Source organism: Montipora foliosa, chromosome 4 (assembly GCF_036669935.1).
Source record: "Montipora foliosa isolate CH-2021 chromosome 4, ASM3666993v2, whole genome shotgun sequence".
Classification (NCBI taxonomy): Eukaryota; Metazoa; Cnidaria; class Anthozoa; order Scleractinia; family Acroporidae; genus Montipora; species Montipora foliosa.
In genome coordinates, this window is record NC_090872.1 from 37,304,093 (window position 1) to 37,326,592 (window position 22,500).

The window sequence follows — 22,500 nt, forward strand, 5'->3', positions numbered from 1 at the left end:
GGGGTAACCTGATTGGCACTGCGCTGAGAAGATCTTGAGGCCGTCCCCAGGCCTCGACTAGATGCGACTGTTGCGGCAGGATTGAGTCCTTGGGGCATATCTTACAGGTGTGTCCCAGGACTCACGCATCTCGCATTACACGGCACGATAAGATCCTTGATCTGGTCGGGCAGGCGCTAAGTCAGAAGGGGTTCCCCATCACCTGTGAGCCTGCTATTCCCACTCCAGCGGGAATTCCCAAGCCAGATTTGGTCGTTGCGCATGGTTCGGTTGTGACTTTCATCAACATCACGACCTATTCGGTCAGATAGTATGGTGGCTTAATCCCGTAAGGGACCAGAATTGCCTTTGTCTCTCGGTCGGTATTATGGCTGCGGTTCAAGCTCTCTGCCTTCCATCATGATCAAAAGAGCGAAAGCCTGGGCGAGGAATAGTGGGCGGTCAGCGCGACATTCTGCGTGTTCCATTGGCCCAGGTGCATCATGCATAATAGTTTCAAGCACGAAATGGGCCAATGCATGGCTAAAGATTTTTGGAACTGGATATTGTTGGTTCACCATTGTTGACATTTTTTGGAAAAAGAAATAGCACAGAATGTAAAAAGGTTGTTGAGTTATCAAAAATATAGACTTGCCTATATAGAGAGCCTAGGGCGAGGCTAGCGTGCAGATGCACATTTTGTGAAGGAGAAATATCTTCCCCCAGTAATTATAATTCTCAAGTAATTCGTTGATTACCCTTAAAAAAACAACTATATGCCTGATAAAGTAAAGACTAAAGGAAAACACAAGAGAGGAGAACGTGGCTCTGTTGAAGAGGACGAACAAGACTCCAAACGTACCAACATGGCCGATGTCGAGCTTCAACCAACTAACGTAAATAACGATGAAACAACGTCCGACGCCAACGAGAAAGAAACCCCGCCAAACGCTGTCGCTGAGGTGATCAGCCTTTTGGATTTAAAAGAAATGTTGGTAGATATTCAGATAACGGTCTCGAATATTCTATCCGAGAACACAAAACTCGCCAACAAGGTCGCTGAGCTACGAAGTGCAATCCAACAGCAGAGAGGTCAACTAATCAACGTCAAAACTGCCTTGGCCAAGACTCAGAAACAACAAGACGATTTGGAAATTCAGCTAGCTGCAGAGAGAAAAAAAATTAAAGATCAAGAAGCTGAAATTGCGGAGCGTTACGACCTCCAGGACTCACTGGAACAATACACTGGAGAAAGTTCCCTTGAAATTCACGGAGTCCCTGAATCCGCCTACACCTCAACTGAGGAGGTTGTCCTCAAACTAGCTGAAGCTTTAAATGTGGATATAAATCCAAACGATATCGAAATTTCTCACAAGCTGCACAGGACAGGGATAACGCCAATTATTATAAAGTTTCAAAGCCATAAAGCGAAGGCAAGAATGTACAAGGAGAGAGCCATGTTAAAGCATATCCGTGTGTCAGACCTATATCCCGATTCAACAACTGCAACTCGCGTAGAATTAGGACGAATCTATCTGAACGAAAACCTAACCTCCTCTAGGCAGGATGTCCTGAAACGGGCGAATCAAATGCGCAAAGATGGTTTGTTGACATCTGCTTGGTCAATGGACGGGAAAATATACGTGAAAACATCTCCAGACGGACGTCCGATCAGAATCTACGAAAAATCAGAGCTGGAAAACCTCTAAGGTAATGACAGTACTTTGATGTACTCTCTGACTTGTAGCTGGGGGCAAGGACCAGGTGGCCGAGAAGTCAGGAAGGGAATCTCTTAAATTAGCTTTTTTAGCTTTGTTTTGTTTATCTTTTTTGTTTCGGTTGTCGTGTTCGCTTTATTTATTTATTTATTATTTTAACCTAATTTTTAGTTTTCTGCATGTCTTAATTAACTTATGACATAATATCGCCTAATGTTAGGGTTTCGCCAAAGAAGAACAAGTCGTTTACGTCCGCCATATTGTTTTGGACTGCAGTTAGCTTGTGCAGGGTCATTGTCACGTGATGGTAAGTTTCAACCTCAGACGCTAAACAACAGACAGCCCCTTTGAAGTTTGCCGGGTTTCCTAACCAGTCCCCTCTACTAACTATGGTGAGAAGAAAGTTGCGCTCGACCGTATGAATAGCTCGAATAAAACTAACCTTGGGAAAGACTGCAAATATTCCAAATAGCACAACGAACGATGAAATTAAAAGGAAATGGAAATTTGCACCGCTCGTGGAATTTTACTGCAGGTATTAAAGCTTAACTGATATTACCCTGGGTGCCATAGGCTCAATTTTTTTTGTAGCTAAGCTGCTATTGATCACGATTTTGATCGCAGCCTCACCTCTCACAATCGTAGCTCCGCTACAAAAAAAAAAAAAAACACTGGCACCCAGAGTAAATTGATATAAGCTTGGGGTGTATTTCTTTAAGAAAATCCAAGATTGGATTCTTAAATCCGTTTCTTATCTAGTAAACAGATCACCCGAATCATGGGGTATCAAATGAACCGACGAATCCTTGCCTAATGTGGATGCTTCGGTTCCTTCGACGCGCCATGATCCGAGAGATCTATTCTGTTTAGAAAAGAAACGCAAAATCCGTTTTCGGATTTAAGAATCCAATCTTGGATTTTCTTAAAGAAACACACCCTCAGTTAAAAACGTTCATATTTGGATATAAAGTTTGTTTTACTATTTAATATTCTTTTCTATAGATATACACAATACTTAACCTTACTAAACGATGCACCGTTTAAAGCGATGAGACATTTAATGCCAATAATGGACACAAAAGTTAAACAATGCCACGAAGATACACAACTCGGCAAACCCTGGAAGAGAACAAAAATGGGCTTAAGTATTCGCTGCTGTCAAGGGTATGCTTTTCCAGCGGTCTACTTTGGGGTGGAATATTAAAGGAAGGTATTTCTAGTACCCAACCTACCGTCAGATGTCCAATGCTAACTGAATATCCTCTGCTCTAACCCAAAAATTTCATGTTCGTAGCAACACCCCCAATCGACAAATTCGTAGAGTACCCCCTTCCTCACCCCGGATATCGAACGCACTTCACTAAACTCTGATTACTACTAGTAATAATATTTGTCCCCGTTATTGACTACCGGGCATAAAAGCTACGAGTAGAACGCTGTAAGCTTTTAGACGGCGTCTGATGTTCTCCCCGTATTCAAGTTGTTCAAGGAAAACCTTCAATTCACCATAGGTAATCGCTGCGATGTACAGCGGTCATGAAACTTAGGGTGGTTTACTCTCGGCTATCCTCACCTATGGTTGAAGGAAATGTTTGACTGCTGGTACGAAGAAATGTCAAAAGATGTAAAACCCATTTTTGAAACTTAAAAAAGCACCTGCACCCCATGGCCAGGCCTCATCACTTCCCCCGGCCCTCAGTCCCCCGGCCCCAGGAACTTACCCTTGACTCGTCCACTTCCACCTGGTAATACAGAATCGTCTTTCACGAGGCCAGCCAGTACCAAATTGTAGGCGTTGACTTTGTCGTTCATCTTCGATATGCAAGCCGAGGAGAATGGCTTTCCAAACTGTGGAGGATCGCAGCCAAATTGGTCAAAAAACTTTCGGACATCTTCTGTGTCTTTGGGGATCTCCCTCTCTCCTTTCTTTCTGTGTTCCAGCCACTTATCCGCCGCGTACTCAGGATTCGAGAAGTCTTTTGCATCGAACTGCACCAATCCGACTGTTTCATTGGGTGGAAGGCGTTCCCAGATACGTTTCATGGCATCAAACATTCTCCACATGTACTTGCTACTCTTCAGTAGGCACTCCTCTACAGGTTTCCCCTCGCAGTGGTGGTACTCTTTGTTAGTGTCGCCCCAGTTTTCAATCATGGACACCCACAGGTCTTCAGTGGACAGCTTTACCTTTACTTTCATTTGCGTGACTCCCACAACATGGCGTATAGCACCACGGGTGTGATAAGCTTCCGCCGCGTAGATCAGAGCCTTGGCGAGATCATCTTGTGGGGACAAATGTAAATGATAGTTTAGCTTACAGATACTACCGGAACAAACTGATCATTCACCACCGAAATCGATGTCCCCTAGTGATAAACAGTCACGTTTAGGGATACATACAAAATTACCTTAAAATTGAAGGAAACCTGAAAATAATAGTTTACTAAGAAAGAAAAACACGAAAGAGATAATAATAAACCGTAAAGGAACAAGGATGATTAAGGATGGCGAAGATTAACACGAATTACAAACAACGAACTTTGTCTTCAAAAACTGAGGTAAAACTCTTCAAGATGCGCAAACTATGAGGAGGCTACTTTAAATGTTTAACAACGTCTTGGGCTTTGGACTGAGATATGAAAATGGTCAAATCTCTTTCCCAGGGCACGCACGTTTTCGGCAGCGGTTACCGAAGAAAGTCAGGATTGGTCTGAATGAAGTTTGAGTGTGAAATTAAAATAAAAAAAAGAACAAGCTGAAAAAACAATTTACTAAATATATATGATGAATTAAGTAACAAGCTCATTTTCCTATAAAAGGCCGTTTAAGTGCATAACACCTTCGTTCATCTCGCAAAAACTCTGTTGTCTGAATGTTGTTCAACTGGCTTTTCTCATTATTTTCCACAACAAACCACAACACTTCTTTTATGAAAGGATACTGCTAAAACATCGGCGTTTTTATAGCAACAAGAAAATTATATAGTAATCAAATCAATGCGCGCGCTCTGATTGGTCAATCAGCTATGGTTTATTGTGCCAGTAAACTCGTGGAAATTTCGCGTGTCCTCTGAATTATTAGATGGAAGCAAGAGACCACAAGTTTCTGTTGTTTATAGGCTGATAAACCACTTGGGATTTTGGAAGAACACTCAAAGCATTCGTAAATCACTCGCCTGCGGCTCGTGATTTACGAATTGTTCTCGTGTTCTTCCAACATCCCAAGTGGTTTATCAGCCTATAAACCATAGAAACTTGTGGTCTATTGCTTAAATAATTACCAAGAAAGGCTGGGTTATAACCGCCCTTTTCTGACATCCCTTTGACGTACTTCCCGTACTCTCTGTTATGGTCTGTTCTAAACGTTTGCTGCGACAGGCCTCCAAGTTTCATTGGTGCTTCAGCATTCATTTTCTTGAAGGTGTTCAGCCAAAGTTTCAGCTTATCCTTGGATTCAGTCTCGGCATCTTTTATAGCGGACTCGGCTCCAACTTTCATTGTTTGAAAGAATTTGTCGTTGTACTTGAAAACCTTGTAGTAAGCACTGGCCAACTCCTGCATCCTATAGTATATCGTGTTTTCTTTCTGCTCCACGCCACTGGAAAAGTCAGTTGGAAGGCCGGCAAACAAATCTGGCATGGCGTATTCAAGCGTGAAAGCGTAGACATTGGTGTCAAACACAATTTCTGACGGTTTCCCAAATCCTTTGGAACTTTGAAAATAGTTGTTGAACTTCTCTATCACATAACCAGCATCTTTTCCAATCAGCCCCACATCGTAGTCCGAGGTACAAGTGGCACCCCCATAAGGTGTAGGATAGCACACGGAATCAGGGTTCTCTATAAAGTTGTCATCATCTCTGTCACAAGGAACAACCTTTCGGTCACTTTCTGTGTAAAGAACGTGTGTCACCAACAGGTATCTAGCGGCTGTGATGTAGAGGAGTTTCAGGCAGCTGTTCTCTGTGCGGAATGGGCCGAGATTTTTTGTTGTATCCCAGTCGCTGTGCTTGTCAAAGAAGCTCTTTACTCGATTTGCAGTGGTGACAAACTCATCGGTCCCAAGATCGTCTTTGAAATTAGGTTGCTTGATCCATGCGTCCATTTTGGGGTCTTTTTGAAATCCGTAGCGGTCCACAATATTATCTTTCATCCAGTCAATTTCGTTTTTATCTGCGGGGTCACCTTGGTATGACGCTAGAAATCTGTAAAGATAAAATTCGAATTCGTTCTTTTTGATCACTACGGGGAATTGTTGTTATTAAACAACACGGTAAATAGGGTAGAGAGCTTACTCCTGATAGCCGTCATTTTATGTGCGGAATAAAGTAGCTGAGATATCCCATGGGTTTTGGTGGGCGACCCTAAAAGCAGGAATGATGGGAAGGCGAAACAGCAGAATGGCGGAGTAACGGAACGACAGAAAATCTCCCGAAATCCTAAAAGATGGAATCGCGGAATGGTGGAACGGCGGAAAATACCCCAAATTAAAAGACGGCATCACTGAACGGTGGAAATTCCCCCGAAACCCTAAAAGAAGGAATGATGGGAAATCCCCCGAAATCCTTAAAGACGGCCGGGAATGACGGAAAATCACGCGAAATCCTAAAATGACGGAAAATTCCCCGAAAACCTAAAAGACGGAATGACAGGAAAATGACTCGAAATTCTAAAAGACGGAATTATAACTAGAAAGCCTCCCGTCTAATAAGGGGAGGTGTTGGGAAGTAAAAAAAGAAACTGTAAACTATAAATCAAGACTAAGGATAAAGACAAATGTTAAGTCCAAAGACTGTAAAACAAAACCACTCTGGAAAGCTAATTCTAAACGCCGCAGTTCTGCGTAAAATTGCCTCCCTCCTTCCCTCCCCAAAAATGGTTTAAATAATAATGTCTCGTTAATGTTAAGAATTTGTTATCCTTTAGATTTTAAAAAATGAGCACTGATTCTCGATAGCATTCGCAAAATGATACAATCTTGTACTTAAGTGAGATCAAGTTTGTGATTTTTTCCGCATAAAAAACCATACCAAGCGATCCGCGCCGATTTGCTCTTCTTTTTCCCGCAGATTTCCCCATTGAAATAGTGGCAAACAGTGGCAGAGATTTGTCTGCATTAGACTGCCCTTTCAGGGAAGCTAATTTAAACGTCATACTCAGTGCATGCTAGCTCATACTGATCCACTGAGTCGACGATTTGCGCTTTGTTGGAGATCTATTTCGCACATTTCATTTACACATGGCGGCGTGTTATCGCTAGCTGTCAAATATCTGTCACGTACTTGACATGATCCGGATGTTATGTTTCGGTTTACAGTAATTTATTCGATTCCCACTGGAATAAATTTCAAGGAAAGTACTTTTTGAAAATGCTTTTTGAAAAATACAGCGATTTCACGACTTTCTGTCTCCTACGGATTTGAGGTTATTTTCCGCCGATCTGTGGCTTTTAGGATTTGTCGCGCTTTGTCCGCACAGCGTGACGACGTGAGGCAACATCGTTCCCAGGGTCTTTCATCTTACCGCCCCCTGAAGCCGAGCTCCAGGGGGCGGTAAGATGAGGGACCCTGGGAACGAGGTTGGACGTGACACACAATGTTCGACTGTAAATATGCGAATGCTACACGAGAATCTGTAGTAGAAATCTAAAGGATAACAAAGTCTTAACAACAACAAAGAAAATTATTATTTTACACGGGGAGGGGTTCTCACAAACCTGGGGATTTATAGTTCCGTCTTTCAAGATTTCGGGTGATTTTCCGTTTTTCCGTCTTTTAGTGTTTCGAGGGATTTTCCGTCATTTTCCAATGTGGCGGGAATATGGCGTTTTAGATCTTTTTTGAAGATGTTTTTGCAATCTAATACTTACTATACTTTCAATGTACATTAAAATTTATCTTGACTGAGAGGCGTCGAAGATTCACAAGAGTAATTACTGCGCTTTTCAATAACATGCGGACTTTAAAATCCAAAGCGCAACCGACAAATGCGTTTTTCGCTTCCGTCAATCAAATATTCGGCGACTCCTCCCAGCTTCCGATTAGGTTGTTTGAACAGTACTCAACGATTTGATTTGATTTCCGCGCGCTCGGCGGTAGTCGGAAGCTGGGAGGAACCGCCGAACATTTGATTGACAGCAGCGAAAAACGCATTTGGCCGTTGCGATTTGAATTTTAGAGTCTGCATGTTATTGAAAAGCGCAGTAATGGAACTGAATGGATACGCTTATTCAATATTGTTTGTTTTGGGCAGGGGCGCCCCTGGTTTTGGGTATTAAGCTTCGGTATTAAGCTGTATTTTTACCATACCAATGTCTAAGCCGGCTGGATTAAATAGGTCATTTCCAAATTTACTTCTAGCCTCTTTCTCAAAGTGAGTCTTGGTGCCCATCCCTTTCATACGAAAAAGAGATTTCATTCACCTTCACATAAAACCCATTTTCATATGAATGGTTGTGCACCAAGCCTCGTTTTGATAGAGAGGCTTAAGGCGAGGTTCTATCTGAATTAAGGTGAAATTTTTGTAAGTTAAAAGAGAGATTAAATGGCAAAAATAGTTTTGGAAAACCACCGGGTAGGTGGGCAACTGTTCCATGTACGCCTACTGATTTTAAACTTCAAATTCTAATTTTAAAACAACATCAAATCCTTAAAATTTCCCATTTCACATAAATTTTTCTAATCCTTTGAGAAAAACTATTTATCCCCAAATGTAACCAAAAATCCCTCCAAAATTTACAAAACAACCTAAAACATAGATATGGGGGAGTGAATGGAGAGATTTTTGACTGCTTGAAACGTGGACGAGATATTTGCGTTAAAACCATAATACCACGCAGCCAAAATACGGCCCTCGGGTAGAATACCGCCTCAAGGCAACTTGGAGATGGTTAATTATACGATATATCTATGCCATAAGCAGCAGTCATATTATCTCGGTGAACTAATCGAAATAAATTAATACATACCCCTTATATTCCGGAGGTTCAACGAAGTTGTCTGGGTTGTCGTCCACCTGGGCCACGTCCTTGAAGACTGATATCGGGTACATCTCGCCGCGAACCTGACATTCACACCAGACACTGATATAAATACTTTAATTTAAAATCAACATTAATTTTAACAACAGATAATTAGGGATAAACTGATTCCAACTTTCTATGTATCTTGAAGGAGCTTAGTCGCGGTATTTTGAGTTTTTTTGAGCATGTGCAAAAATACATTTAAATTCTAAAAACACCAAAAGATAATTATAAACCATAAAGAAACAAGGATGGTTAAGGTGAGAGAAGATTAAGATACATCACAAACCGCGAACTTGAAAAATTTAGGTTAAACTAGGAGTAAAGTTTTCCAGATGCACAAACCGTGGTGTATTTCCTGTAGTCCATAACAACCTAGGTCTCAGGGCCCTCTCTCAACAGTTTTTAAGCTGAATCAAAAACGGAAATTACGTTCGGTTTTCGCGCGGGTGGGCCCTATCGTTTTATGCCCCTTATATTCAAATGACGTACTTTTCATCCCAAATTCGAGGTGACTATTCACAGATACGATGTGTTTCGTCAAAGATACATAATCAGGGCAGTGGCTAGAACCCAGGCAAACCGAGGTACTTGCTTCAGTCATTTTTTTTTTGTTTCTATTGCTTATAGTCGTCATAAACCCAAATACTCAGGAAGAGAATTTAACCATGGACATTGCCTCGGCCATAATCTGTTCTTGGACACTGCCTCAGTAATAATATTATCGTAGATGCAACTCGTTTCACATGTTAACACTGATGCTCCTCTATGGCAAGATATGAAAAAAAAAATTACAAAGAAAATGAAATATCTTACCGCTATTGCATGAAACAACATGAAAACGATGAAACTGGCCAAAATCATTTTTCAAGAACCTGTTAATGCAAATAAAAGCTGTGATTAGTGAAGAGTAATTTAGATGGCTACACTGGAATTGATGTTGTTAATCAAAAGTGAGGTCCATCGGGGTTCCGTTGCAAACAAAGAGAAGAAAGAAGGAAGAGAACTCCGGTTAATACGGACACCAAAGGGACACGCTTAGTGTCCGTATTAAGGCGGCTCTCAGAACTGATAAGCATCATACACGAGTGCCCAAATAAAGACCACAGAATGCAATTTTTAAGCCACAGATTGATGCTCAAGATTTTATTTTGACAGTGGCAATAGATCAGCGGATACATACTATAACCATGCTCACTCCATTCTACTCTTGAAGGAAATTGCAATAGTTTGATTAGATCGAAGGATCGATTTTTTTTAAAGAGTTTCTTATTAAAACCTACGTATATTTGCAATCTCCTTTGACAAATTCAAACTATGATGAGTAATTGCTGGAAATGAATCTCATTAGCTAAATATTTTGTGAGCGACTAAGACCGAAACTACGTAAACTAGTGAAGGCTGTAATGTTAAAAAAATTTCTAAGTGGATATTGTGCTAATTTAGTTTTCTTTCTCAATCTAAAAAGACGAAAACAGGTTTTTGTTCTTTTCTATCAGAGAAACACTGAGTAATTTTATAGTAATGCAATATCCATTGTTTGGCTATACCCTCTGACAGGCATTCAGTGAGTTCATTCCTAGCAACAAACATTTTTCTCCTATATTTCGCCTCGCCGTTTTTTTCGCGCTGCACCCTAACTGGACACCTGGAAGAGGATATTCGCTCTTTCACTGGAAGGACATAATTTCAGTTTTACTTAATTACTATAATTCCTGTCGCTTCCTTGTTACAACTCGAAAAACGTACCTGTGATGGCAAACAGAAAGTCTTGTTGAAGTCAATCCCTAAACGCTTCTCTCACAACAAATCTGTAAATTGAATTTAACCAGATCGAAGTTTTAAAGTGATGAACGGTGATATTTTTGTTTGACACAGACAGCAGTTAAGGTGACAGAGAGGTATAGATCTTATATCTAACAAGCGCCCCGTTTGGTTTAGCTCAAAAATATGTCATACATTTAAAATGCACAAACGCTAGCCAAATACCCTTGCATGTACTGCACCAACATTTTTTTCCATAGGAAACGATGTAAAACGATGAATGCTAGCTCGATTTAAGTCCACTAAGCAAACTTTCATATCGTTTTACATTGAATTTTCTTTATGGAAAGAAACTAATTAAGCAGTAAACACGACAAAAGAATTAACTGGTTCTCTAACGCTTAAATTCTCCCCACAAGCTGATTATGAGTGCTCTTTGAACAAGCAATGGTCTCGTAATGATAACGGTGGATGCACTTGTAAATTCTAATAGTATGGCAAATTCTCTACCTGCACAAATGCCATATTACACCTCTTACCCGCCCAAAATTTGCATAGGCATCGGTTTAGATTTCTCTTGGGACATCTTCATTTTCCAGGAGAAATTGCAAGCAATGATTATGCAAACGTTTGGGGGGTAACAGAGGTGAATCATGGGATTTGTACAGTAGAGAATTTGTTCAAAATACAAAGGAGAACTCTTATTTGTTCCTAGAGCAGTCCTTATTTTGCTGCTGAGTCGGACCGCTCACGAATGGCCAATCAATTCCCTCTATGAGTTGTGCTCGCTGGGAATCATGGTAGTTGTATGACATGACAATTATCCAGTCCAAGCTATTTTCTAATTTTCTTCGTCACCATTTTACTATTGATACTTACCGCTTAAGAATATATTTGTCGGTAGATATAGAGCTACTGTGTTACTGTTTCTTTTTTTGGCTATTGTTCAAATAATTTGAACCTTAGACAAACGGAGGAAATATTTTGCCGTTTTAAAATCACATGAAATGGCAAAGCCAAAGACGAGTTCTGGAGACTGCAGTTGACTTCCTGAAATGAGCGTATTTCAAAAAGTACAGAATTTAAGTATATGCTAAACCTCGTATTGCACATATTAGGGACCTCAAGGGACTAATCACAAAGTACAAGAGGGGTGAGTCGGAAAAATCAAATTTTTGGCAGACACGGTTTTAGTGGCCCACCCTCCCTAGTTAACCGAAAAAATGTAACCCGCCCTTTAAACCCTAAAATAAAATTCAATGACCCATCCCGTCATCTCCTTACCAGGGTCGTCTTCAATACTAAACAATAGATAACGCCCCATTAAGTTTTCTTTTTTATCAGGTTTATCGGGCAGAGCCTCCATAGAATTGGCGGGTCAAATATGTTATACATGGCCTTCCAGTTCTGAAGTTACGAGGCTGTAATATCTCTTCATTCTCTGAGTCCCTTCCATCGTCGTCACTGGGCTCGCCAACTTCTAGTAAAACTACATGTCATTCTCATCATCAGAGACATCACTAACCATTGATTCAGCAGAATCACCATCAACATCATCTGAAGCTTCGCTATCTTTATTAGGAATTCCACTCTGTTGTATCTTGTCAGTGGTATTCTGAGTTTGCCAACCACGCTTTGATGGTATTACTTTCTGCGCTTTCTTCATCTTGCCATAGGCCAGATGGTGCCTAACAAGGAACAAATTTAGCACGGGAACAGTTACGTTTGCTAGTGTTCCCTTGTGGAACATCTGTACCCAGTCAGAGTCATCATAGGTCTTCATGACTTTCTCTTGCTTTTTCTTCTTTCTTTCTTCAGACCGCTTCTCTTTTTTCAACCGTAGGTATTCCAGATGTTCCAGGTGCTTTCTTGTAAGACTTTCCTCAAAAGCAAATGTTTTTGAAAACATTTCAACGGACTCTGCATCATTCAGTGCCAGGGTTTCATCTTTTTAATTTGCGTTCTTGGCTCATTCTCATCCACATCTCTTTGGGAACCACTTGAAGTAACAGTAGGGGTCTTGTCAGAGGGCAAGTATAGCACAATTCTGGTAGTGCATTCTGATCTGGCGTTGGCCTTAGAACTCTCTCCAAGCCTGGAGCTGAACGGGGCAATTTAGTACACAACTCACAGAGGGTTTTGTTTGTCTTTTGACAATTACCTTGTAGAGCCCTTACATGCTTCAAGAAGAGCTCTCCCACTTGCGGATGTTCTTCCATAAACCTATTCATTTTCTTAAAGTATGCAGATCCTGGGATGTCTTTCTGTTTTGAATCTGGTGTTGAAACAAACTGGCGTAGTGGCTCTGTGTTAAAAAAAAAATGTGAAATTTCGGTTTCACCGAATGTTTGTATGTAATCTCCAGCTGGGCCTGGCTTGTTATTGATTCTTTCAGCCACATTCTTGGCAATGCTCCACCGACGCATTTTCTTCCATTTCTAAGTACCTCGTGTTTCTTGATTCATCAAACAAGAGTCTTTGAATTTAATCTTGCGTCAGTCCATCAAGTGCGTGGTGGAACTTCCATTGCATCACCCAGTGCTTCACCGATACACGCATTAGACCTCAGTCTCCGCCTCATTCTGGCTATTGTCATCTCCTGCTCTGTGAATTCTATTTACACGATCAGAATTAAGGATTATAGCCATGATCTCCACATCCCTGTATCTCACTTCTACATTGATGCTTCCCACACCACAGGCCCGGCATCTGTGTTCTTAAGGATGAGCGAGTCTAGATCTTGACGGGCGGCGAACTCAATCTTTCATTCTAGGACTTGGTCCACCTTTCTTTGGAGAACGCCATATACTACCTATAACTGTTCTCTGGTGGCCTTGGCGTCGGCAAAATGTTACTCCAAATTGTCTATTATTGGGACTACTACATCCTTCACCTCATTTCCATAAGCTAAATCGTCAGCTTTGACATCAATCTTCTCCTCATCCCATCTTGACATAGCTGCATTCAATTCACAAGCCATCAGTGACAAACGTACAATTGCATATCATGTGCGGAACTCGCAATCGGGCTGTGTTACTGCCATTGTATCTTCATACATCGAGTGACGTGTCTTGAAAGTAGTAAAGAGAGTCATGAACATGTGCACAAAACTGCCTTAAAGTGAAATACTATTGCTATTTCTGTATGTACCTTTCAGTTACTGATTTCGTATAGTCGAGGAATCTCTCTTCGCAGAAGCATGGTCTCAGCGGTCTCTGAAGCCCAGATACTTCCCGAACTACCATTATAATATTTTAGCCTGACTGTAACTATACTAGTCTGATCTGTGTCATTTACAAGATGAAGTTTCCCATCAATGATTTTATCATTGCTTCCATTTTGTTGCTTTTTTTTTTGAAAAAAAAAAACAGATATTTGTTTCACAGGAATATTCCATATTGTCATAATCGTGTCAAAACAGCAAGTCACCACTAGGACTGAAGTGTAATTACAGGAGCAGTGTTATTCCTAGTCATCTATTAAGTTAAGACATTACTGTTAATTTAAGTGTTAAATTTAGTATGTATACATACATACTATTAATAAGATTGAAGCATCATTATTCATAACCCACTCCAATGTGTTTTTTTGCCCCACACCTTTTGATGTGCACAAAAATGATGGCCCACCCCCTCCTGTACTTTGTGACAAGTCCCTAAGCTTGAATAAGCGATGGTGTACAGCGATGCTGAATTTATTTTTCTTTACAAGCGAAGTAAACATTTTACATGTAATAAAGGAACCAGAATTTCCGTATGAAAAAATTAAACGCACAATCTGATCGACCTGCTTGAGATGTTTTCTTTTTTATCACCAGAGCGTTTGAGAATCCCCTCGCCGGAGAATCCTGGTTTTGAGTGAACATTTCAATTTCCATTTGTATTTGCGACCAGCATTATAAAAATATATCAAACATTACATCAAGTTCTGGGTAATATAAAAAAAAACTGAACATCAGTTTGAAAAGTTGCTAGATGCTTCCGTGGCAATCATTGTTGCAACATTTTGTCGACTGTACTTACACTGATATATTCTCAATGCATATTGTTTGTATTTCGTTTGAGCTTGCACACTCATGACAGCGAAACGCAAACGAACAGACCAAGAATATTTTTATTCACATTTCCGTATTTCAGTGTAGTATTCTACACTACAATCACGAACAATGTGAACCTAATAAACATTCTTATCAAAAGAACTGATAATAAGGTCGATTGGAACATTTGTCAGGGCAAAACAAGAGCAAAGTACTCACGTTTTCGAAATACTACGGCTAGCCGACGAGACGAAACGAGGACGGCCAGGATGCAAAAAAAGATTCTTTTTCTGCGCCGCGGAGTCGAGAGTTGTCACGCGCATGCCCGGTTGAATAGATTTATTTCTGGCAATTTAAGGTGCCCATTATAACGTTATTTCAGTGAAAAGACCAGATGAAATAGCAAACCACACGCGGATAGAATCAAAATGAAGCTTAACTTATTTTGGGGGCAGACTGCGTGCTAATATATCTAAAAGTGTATACATGTCGACAACAGCACTCTGTTAGTTATAATTTTCTTCTGTATATACGTAACTAGTGATGTGATAAACACTAATAATAGAACGAACTTAGCTAGACAGTTCAGAAGTATCAGTGGTTGGTTGGTTAGGTTCAGTGATTTTCAAATAAATTTCCGTTCCGGGTCAAAAATCGCTAAAAGGGTTGTGGACTCACCAAAGAAAGCCGACTTCCCGAGTGTTCTCTACGCGGGGAGGTGGCGGGGGTTCTTCTCAAAGTCAAAATTGGATACCTCATCTCACACGTCTAAAACTACTTATAAATGACCGCAGCTAACCAGAATTGGCTTCCATTTGGGTAGACATTTGAGAATCGCTACAAATTTGTCAATATTGACGTAGAAACAACAGTTGTTTGGTAAACAAGACACCCAACACCAAACCACAGTGGAAATAAAAGCTATTTCAGACAAAAATTGTCTTTTTCAGTTCAGAACTGCTCAAAAATCATACCCATAGCCCACACATAGGATTACCCCACCGGGTGCAGACTCTATGTATGTGACCTCTATAAAGCGCCAAGTTATTATTATCCCTCTAGGCTATTTTACCATTGAAGTTATTTTCTCTCATAAACAAGAAGATCTTTTAGATCTTATAACCGCGCTTTTAAAATTTAACTGTTCTCTTAGCACTACAGTCGTAGCGCAGTGCAGACTACAAAGCAGTCCTTGATGATTCACTGATTGCTGTCGACACCATCACTTGATCAACGCTTACTCTAATGATCATTATTGCACCATCGCTCTTAGCCTATGATGACGTAATGGGCTTGATCTAGATATTCGCTCGGGACATGCCCATGAATGACACGAAAAGGAAACGAGTATCACGCTATTAGTAACGCTGGTTAAATAAACAGCTTTCTTTCTGAAAAGTTAGAATTTAATTTGTTTGTGCTATATGAGTAAAGGAAAAGCAAAGTAGTCACGCAAGTCACACAATCCGAGGTTTACGCTATCTATATTTCAGCTAATTTTAGAACGGCTGTGTTAAGCATTGAATTGACATAAACGCTGTAAGTTGTTTACCTCTGAAAATATTTCATTTTCCTTCAAATCTCCTGACTCGCTTGATGAAAAGGCTAGAAAAATTAACTTCAAGTGCCTAAACCCGCAAGAAATACTCGCAAAATTGCAAATTAATGACCATCGCTTCTGGCGAAGTAAACACGATCTTATTTATCACGTAGCAAGGTGTCAAGGTCAGCGCATTCCATGTTTGACGTAATACCTTTCCTCAAATAAACATCACAGGTTGCGTGATGCAAGCTAGGTTGTTAAGGAATAGCTTGTACTACTGCCGACGTTTCTATAAAACCAAAGAAAATATATTTTACACACAATAAAGAAAACAATATCAGTAACATTGTCCGTGTAGTTATGTTTCGACAACGTTTGGCGAGTAAACATTACAGATTGCGTGATTCAGAGTTGGCCGAGTGGAGGTCTGCGTCTGGTTGCAGACAGAAATAAAAAAAAAACCAAGGGTCGAGCATTAACCGCGCTCGGCCTATGGCCGCGCGGTTAATAAAAGGTTAAAACCGGCCAAAAGTCCTTGCATGCTTCAAGAAGAAATCGATTATGATGAAAAAGAACAACAAGGGAAGCTTTTACAGTTGAAGAAACTATAACGTGACTGAAAATAAACGACTTAGAAGTTTGATTGGCATATTTTGGGATCCTCTCAAAATGCTTAATTGACCCCTTACGAATCAGTACCTTTCAGGCGGTATCGAATAGCCATTGTTTGGTTTTCGGATAAACTTCTCTCTAAGCCAACAATGGAATCTCTGGTTTTATTTGTGTTGTTTGTTGTTGCGTTATTGTCAGGGGGAAGTGGTAGTTTTCTATACTAAAGAGAATATGAATCCGTCCCGGGGGTGGGCACTTACGCCAGTGCTTTTCAGTGTGTCTTGATATGTGTCCCAGTACAGATTAGATGACTGAAAGCTTTGTGTGACAGCAGTTGTCGTCGTCGGCCGTTTGCACCATAGGAGACGCATAAATTAAGGCAGGTCACGCGAGTTTCAAGTCAGATATAGCCTAGCGACGATAACAGAAGAAAGATCAGAAATAACTGCGAAAATGTTGCTTCACTCGCTTCTTGTACCTCATCATCATCATTAATTTATCACATTTAAAATGATGTCTATAGACAAAAGTGCAATACTTAACATGGCTAGGGTGTCAAGACCTCCAAAAACACTAGACATCTGCAATGTTGCGTGGCAAATTGAGCATAATTTTTTTGTTTACCGGACTCAGAGTTGGGAATGTTTGCTGAACCAGTGATAGATACTGACAGAAAATTCTAACTTTTAAGATTTATGCGACAGTGATGCGATCGACCACTACAGGCTGTTCTGTTACAGAACTTGTTGCAGACAAGTTGAGAAACATATTGGTTAACAATTGGTCGATTATGTAGTTCAGGACCAACGCTACCATAACTAGGTTCTTGGTGAGGCACACCTGAACAGTAGCAAAGCAAACTGTACTAGGTAGTGCTGGTAACACGTTGAGAGAGTGATTTCTTACAAAGTCATGATATCGAAAGCTCACTGAGGATCGAGCCTTCAGATGACTTCCGGCTCAAAATGAGCGTATCTACAAAGGCGCAGAATACCAAATTTACACTAAAAAACGGTGTATCGCACCTGTTATTATGCTATTTCCGTGAAAGACCAGGTGAAATACACAACCATATTCGAGTAGGGTGAAAATTAAACTTACCTTTGGTATCGCACTCTCAGAGTATGGGAGCAGACTGTTTGCGCATTATCTATGTAAGCTTATACACTGAAGCAGTCAGTCGGTAATAAATGCGGTCGACCTATTGGTCGAAAATGAAGTCTTGTGTCAAGAACCGATTCTGAGAAACAATGTACTTAGCGACAATTTGTATGCGTGGGTAATAAAATGGTGCGGAGTAAAATTAGCAAATAATTTCACGCGCGTTTCATCCTGAGTTAGCTTTGGTTGGTTGGTTGGTTCCGTTATCAAAGAAATCTCCGTTTAGGATCAAACAATCGCTGAAAGGGTTGCTAAGCGTTTTCGGGCAACGGATTGTAACATTTCAACACAACATATCGCAACATTGGTAGGCACAACATTTTGCGCGCGTTTGGCCACCCTGTTTCGGTATGTTGCCGAATAGTGTTGGGTGCTGTTCGCTCAAGCTCAGGTTTGTCAAGCTTAACCAATTCACTATTTTTAATTTCCTGGTGGGTATTTTAGACATCGAACAATTATTTGCTCTCACTAATGAGAGAACAAGCAAACGAATAACACAGTATAATATGGATAAATATAATAGATGACAGACTTGGGCAAGTGCTTTTAGTGTGTAATGCTGCAATGTAGAGCAGAAGACAGATAATTGAAAAGACAGCATTCTTGGGTAAGTGACAATGAAAACTTAGCGTGAGAGATGCATAATTAACGGCTTGACGTGTTGGCTCGGGATCACTTGTTTGTTTTTAGATGTAAACGCTTACTACTGACCCCGTCAATTCACCTTCAAGTTTATTTTAGAAGTTTACGTTTTGTATCCCAAATAGCCGAGCTGAATTCGCAGGAAAAATGTATTGAACTTAGGGACCTGTTATTTTAAACTGGACAGCTTAAATCTTTTGTTCTCGCTGACTACTGTGTAGCGATTTTTGTCTCGTGTCCATATTGACAGGCTGTTTTAGCACTTTATTTTGTTAGTGTCTTGGGACAAACGCAAGTCCCTTGGGTTTAAATAAAATGTGATAACAAATATAACTAAAAATATAACACGCTTTGGTTTTAGTCACGCATAAAAATCTAAATGTGACAACAGAGGATTGCAAACTAACTCCCAAAGCGCATTTTTGCGAATGAGCAGAGGTTCCTTACTCACAAAAATTAATTGTTAGGTCTATTATCAATATGTTACTGTATATCTACCACCATGGGTCAGATCAGGACGTCAGGCCGGATAGAATTGCATTCGTGATGCTACGGAAGTCGTTTATCGCTACTGATTTTCGAAATACGAGTTTTAACCACGCTGTACAGACTCAAGGCACCTTATTTATTTATCTTTCTTTAAAGACCCGTAGATCATTAGACTGTTGGAATATTTTTTGGACTGTGTTTTGCAACAGTCTATGGGCCATTTTCTGGACCGGTTTTTATCGAAAATTAATTCTTACATACATACTTTATTTAAGGTATCATAAACAAATAAATACAAGTAATACCCTAAAAAGGAAGTTTAAGAGGTCTTAGGAAGGGGTGGGTAGTTATTGTAGTTATTGTTCTTCATCTATAAGGGAAAGGGAGGTATGTTTCTTCATTTGTAGGGGAGGGCGGGGAGGGTGTTTATGGTAACGTAATTCGTGGACACGAAAGTGGCGCCAAAACATAAACAGAAATGGTAGTGGGAAGTATTTAGTGTCTTGAACCGTAATTTGAGCCAACAGTCGGCAAATGGGACGGATATATAGGGATATCTGTATTTTAAAAATAATGGACAAAACTAGTTTAGAGTACACGTACTGTTTCAAATTTCCATCTGGATCTTTTCGATATGAGTCGCCCATAGGTCTATGAAATCGACCAATGAAGTCAAGAATCACTAACCAATTGCTAACTAGTTCCCTGGTATTTTCGTTTTGGATAAAACCATTTTCCTTACTGTTATCCCAATAAGATTAGATTCAGTTAAACATCTAATGATAAAAATAGGCGAAAGAAGTTTTACACTACGTTTCGAGTCAAAAGTCAGCTGACGCAGTGAAAAAGCAATTATCAGATCTAAGCAAAAAAATCGATCACACTCTTCAACCTGTGTTCAAGAGTCCCAAAATATGTGAAGACCTCAAGATGTGTGAGCCAAAACCACCCATAATTAGCCAACAATGCGTTGTGTACAATTATAAATGTGATTTGTGTGATGCAGAGTATGTCCGCTACACCAGCCGACATTTACACCAACGTATATTGACGAACACCGTTATTCAGCAATCGGCAAGCACTTAAAGAACGACCACCGTCTGGAAACCATCGGCGACCTTACTAACAACTTCTCCGTTTTAAAGAAGTGCAACGGAAAACTGGATTGTCTGATTTATGAAATGTTATTCATAAAGAAGATAAGGCCATGCTTGAACACACAATCAGACTCCATACACGCAAAACTATTTAATTAACTTTGTCACCTTTTACATGCATATTTTACTTTTTATCGCCTTGCACGGTATATATTAAGTTGTTAAATTCTTATTCTCTTTTCACTTGAAAATGATGACATGGAGTCATCGAGAACGTAGTGTAAAACTTCTTTCGCTTATTTTTATCATTAGATGCTTACTGTTATCGCTTCTATTATCGCGCTGTCACGCTAGCAGTCGATACTATCACTGAATTTCCACCGCAAGCAATTTTCACTTAATCTTCTTGGCGAAACAGTATTCACTTTTAACATTTTCAGTATTATGAGAATTATGCCACACACGTCATAAGCCATCCTGTGAAATACAATTCTCTAGTTATCTTTACAGCATACACTGCGATCAATAAACAAAGGCTGATTACATTTTTGCTTTCCGACAGAACAATAACAAAACGACTACCATCTTTCGCAATCACATGCGACAAAACGAAATTCCTTTACCTTTTTCTTTCGTTTTCATTTCCTGTCACCGAGAGATCTTATCCGTGATTTGACGTCATGCCGTATACCTTATTTTGCTTTGTTATTTTAACTATCGAATCATCAACGTCAATGGTTCCAGAGGGCAGTTCCACCTACACCTCCTCAAAATGTGTAGCCCTCTGGTAAAAAAGGTATTAGAGATGCCAGGGTGCAAAAACCTGTTTTTTTTATGGCTTTCCAAACCTGGCAGCAGCTTGTGATGTTTAACAAGCATGAAATGCAGAGAAAATTTTGCTGTACGTTTCATTTATTTAACTATAAGTTTTTATATTTCTTGTATTACAAGAATAGTAAAATTTGTATCATCAATGTAAGTTGACTAGCGAGGATCGCGGGCTCTCCATCAGCGCACTGCACTTGCTCCTTGGACAAATCGGAAAAAAATTGTTACAATTTGCTCTCCCTCCAACATTTCACTCAATCTTCACCTTCGTGTTCTAGTTAGTATTGATTTTCACAATTTTAGCACTGCTTCCTACAAAGTCACGACCTGGTCCGATCCAAGCGCCCCTTCCAATCCGGTCCCGTCCAGTCCAGTCCAGTCCAGTCCAGTCTACTCACGGTTACAAAGATCATGCCGCAAAATTTTCGGGCGGCTATTAAGCAAGATGCCGGCAACTTCTTTCGTGTACACATAACATTTACCCAACACAACATTCCGGTGCTGTACAGTGTAGTGTTTTACAGGATGGGAAAAAGGTATCACTGCGAATACTGTAACAGATCTTTTGCTGATACTCCGCATACGAGGAAAAATCATCTCAATGGAGTACAACACAAGAGGAATCGAAAGCTGCACTACGATTCGTTCAAGGGTACGTACAGTGTACGTACGAAACCCACTCAACTTGAGTTGTCAGGACAAAACAGCTAACCTAACCGCCCTTACATGTTTTTTCCAGAAACGACGGAGCCTATGTTAAACTGGTTGTGGGGGTAGGGGCTTGAAAACTAGCTCGCGAGTCCGTACGTAGGGGACCTAAATTGTGTGGATGAATTGTTATCAGCTTCTGGTGTTATAAAATGAAAGGTACTTTTAGCTCTTGGGAACCTGGAGGTTTTCGGCGAAAACTTATTTTTTAGAAATTTTGGCATTTTCAGCGATGGATATGAGGTAAATTACCTCCAATCCACTCCAAAAGGTATTTGCCACTTTTCACAACTATTGAATTTTCGGTTAGTACAAAATGCAGACCGCAGACCGGGTACAAAATGCAGACTAGGTACAAAATGCAGACTGCAGACTGCAGACTTATAGGTACGAAATGTAGACAAATAAGTAAATATGTGATGGAATGTCATTTTATAACTTACCTAGTGTCACGCAATCGTCAATTTTCACGAACTGTAGCATTATTGTGGAATATTCCTTGCTTGTTTCTTAATATATTATATCTTAAAAACAGGGTGCCCAGGCCACAGTCATTCTTAAATAAAATTTAGAGCCTTCATGGTCTTCGATCTCCTCACTTTTTGCGCAATCTGTCATATCAATAACGCGCATCATGATATCGAGGACAAGTGACACAACACATGACAGTCTTTGCACATGGGCCGTCTCGGCAGCATGGCAGCCCTTTTGGAGATTGGCAAGTCAGCTAGCAGATCAGTAAGCAGTAAGCAGCTTGAAATTTTATTTAAGAACAACTGTGGCCTGGCCACTCTGCTTAAGACATGCACTGGAAAGCGTGGTACTCACGAAGTGCCCAATTCAAAATGGCACTGAACTCTGGACGCCTGGTGACGAGTATAATAAGTCTCCCTCGAGGGAGGGG

General features: G+C 40.3%; 1 protein-coding gene across 3 annotated transcripts; it reads right to left on the reverse strand.

Moving 5' to 3' along the window:
* Positions 1-2,678: 2,678 nt before the first annotated feature.
* On the reverse strand, positions 2,679-22,117 carry LOC137999228 (uncharacterized). 3 transcript variants are annotated; one of them, XM_068845070.1, is made up of 7 exons: positions 22,040-22,117; positions 10,466-10,527; positions 9,533-9,591; positions 8,663-8,757; positions 4,978-5,900; positions 3,419-3,979; positions 2,679-2,816 (listed from the first exon to the last, which is right to left on the reverse strand). In XM_068845070.1, the coding sequence occupies exons 3-7, from the start codon at positions 9,578-9,580 to the stop codon at positions 2,755-2,757; spliced, it is 1,689 nt and encodes a 562-aa protein (XP_068701171.1). In that variant the 5' UTR covers positions 9,581-9,591; positions 10,466-10,527; positions 22,040-22,117; the 3' UTR covers positions 2,679-2,754. The 3 variants fall into 3 exon arrangements, with proteins under 3 accessions (XP_068701171.1, XP_068701170.1, XP_068701172.1); XM_068845069.1 differs by lacking the exon at positions 22,040-22,117 and adding an exon at positions 17,773-17,821; XM_068845071.1 differs by lacking the exon at positions 22,040-22,117 and adding an exon at positions 16,932-16,967.
* Positions 22,118-22,500: the final 383 nt, after the last annotated feature.

What these genes read in the sequence shown, in the direction of transcription:
- LOC137999228 (XM_068845070.1), bottom strand. Translation starts at nt 9,580, where the DNA reads ATGATTTTGGCCAGTTTCATCGTTTTCATGTTGTTTCATGCAATAGCG. An exon ending in GAACCTCCGGAATATAAGGG is followed by an intron (nt 5,901 to 8,662) that starts GTATGTATTAAT and finishes TTATCTTTACAG; the next exon opens with ATTTCTAGCGTCATACCAAG. An exon ending in TGGAAGTGGACGAGTCAAGG is followed by an intron (nt 2,817 to 3,418) that starts GTAAGTTCCTGG and finishes GTTCTCTTCCAG; the next exon opens with GGTTTGCCGAGTTGTGTATC.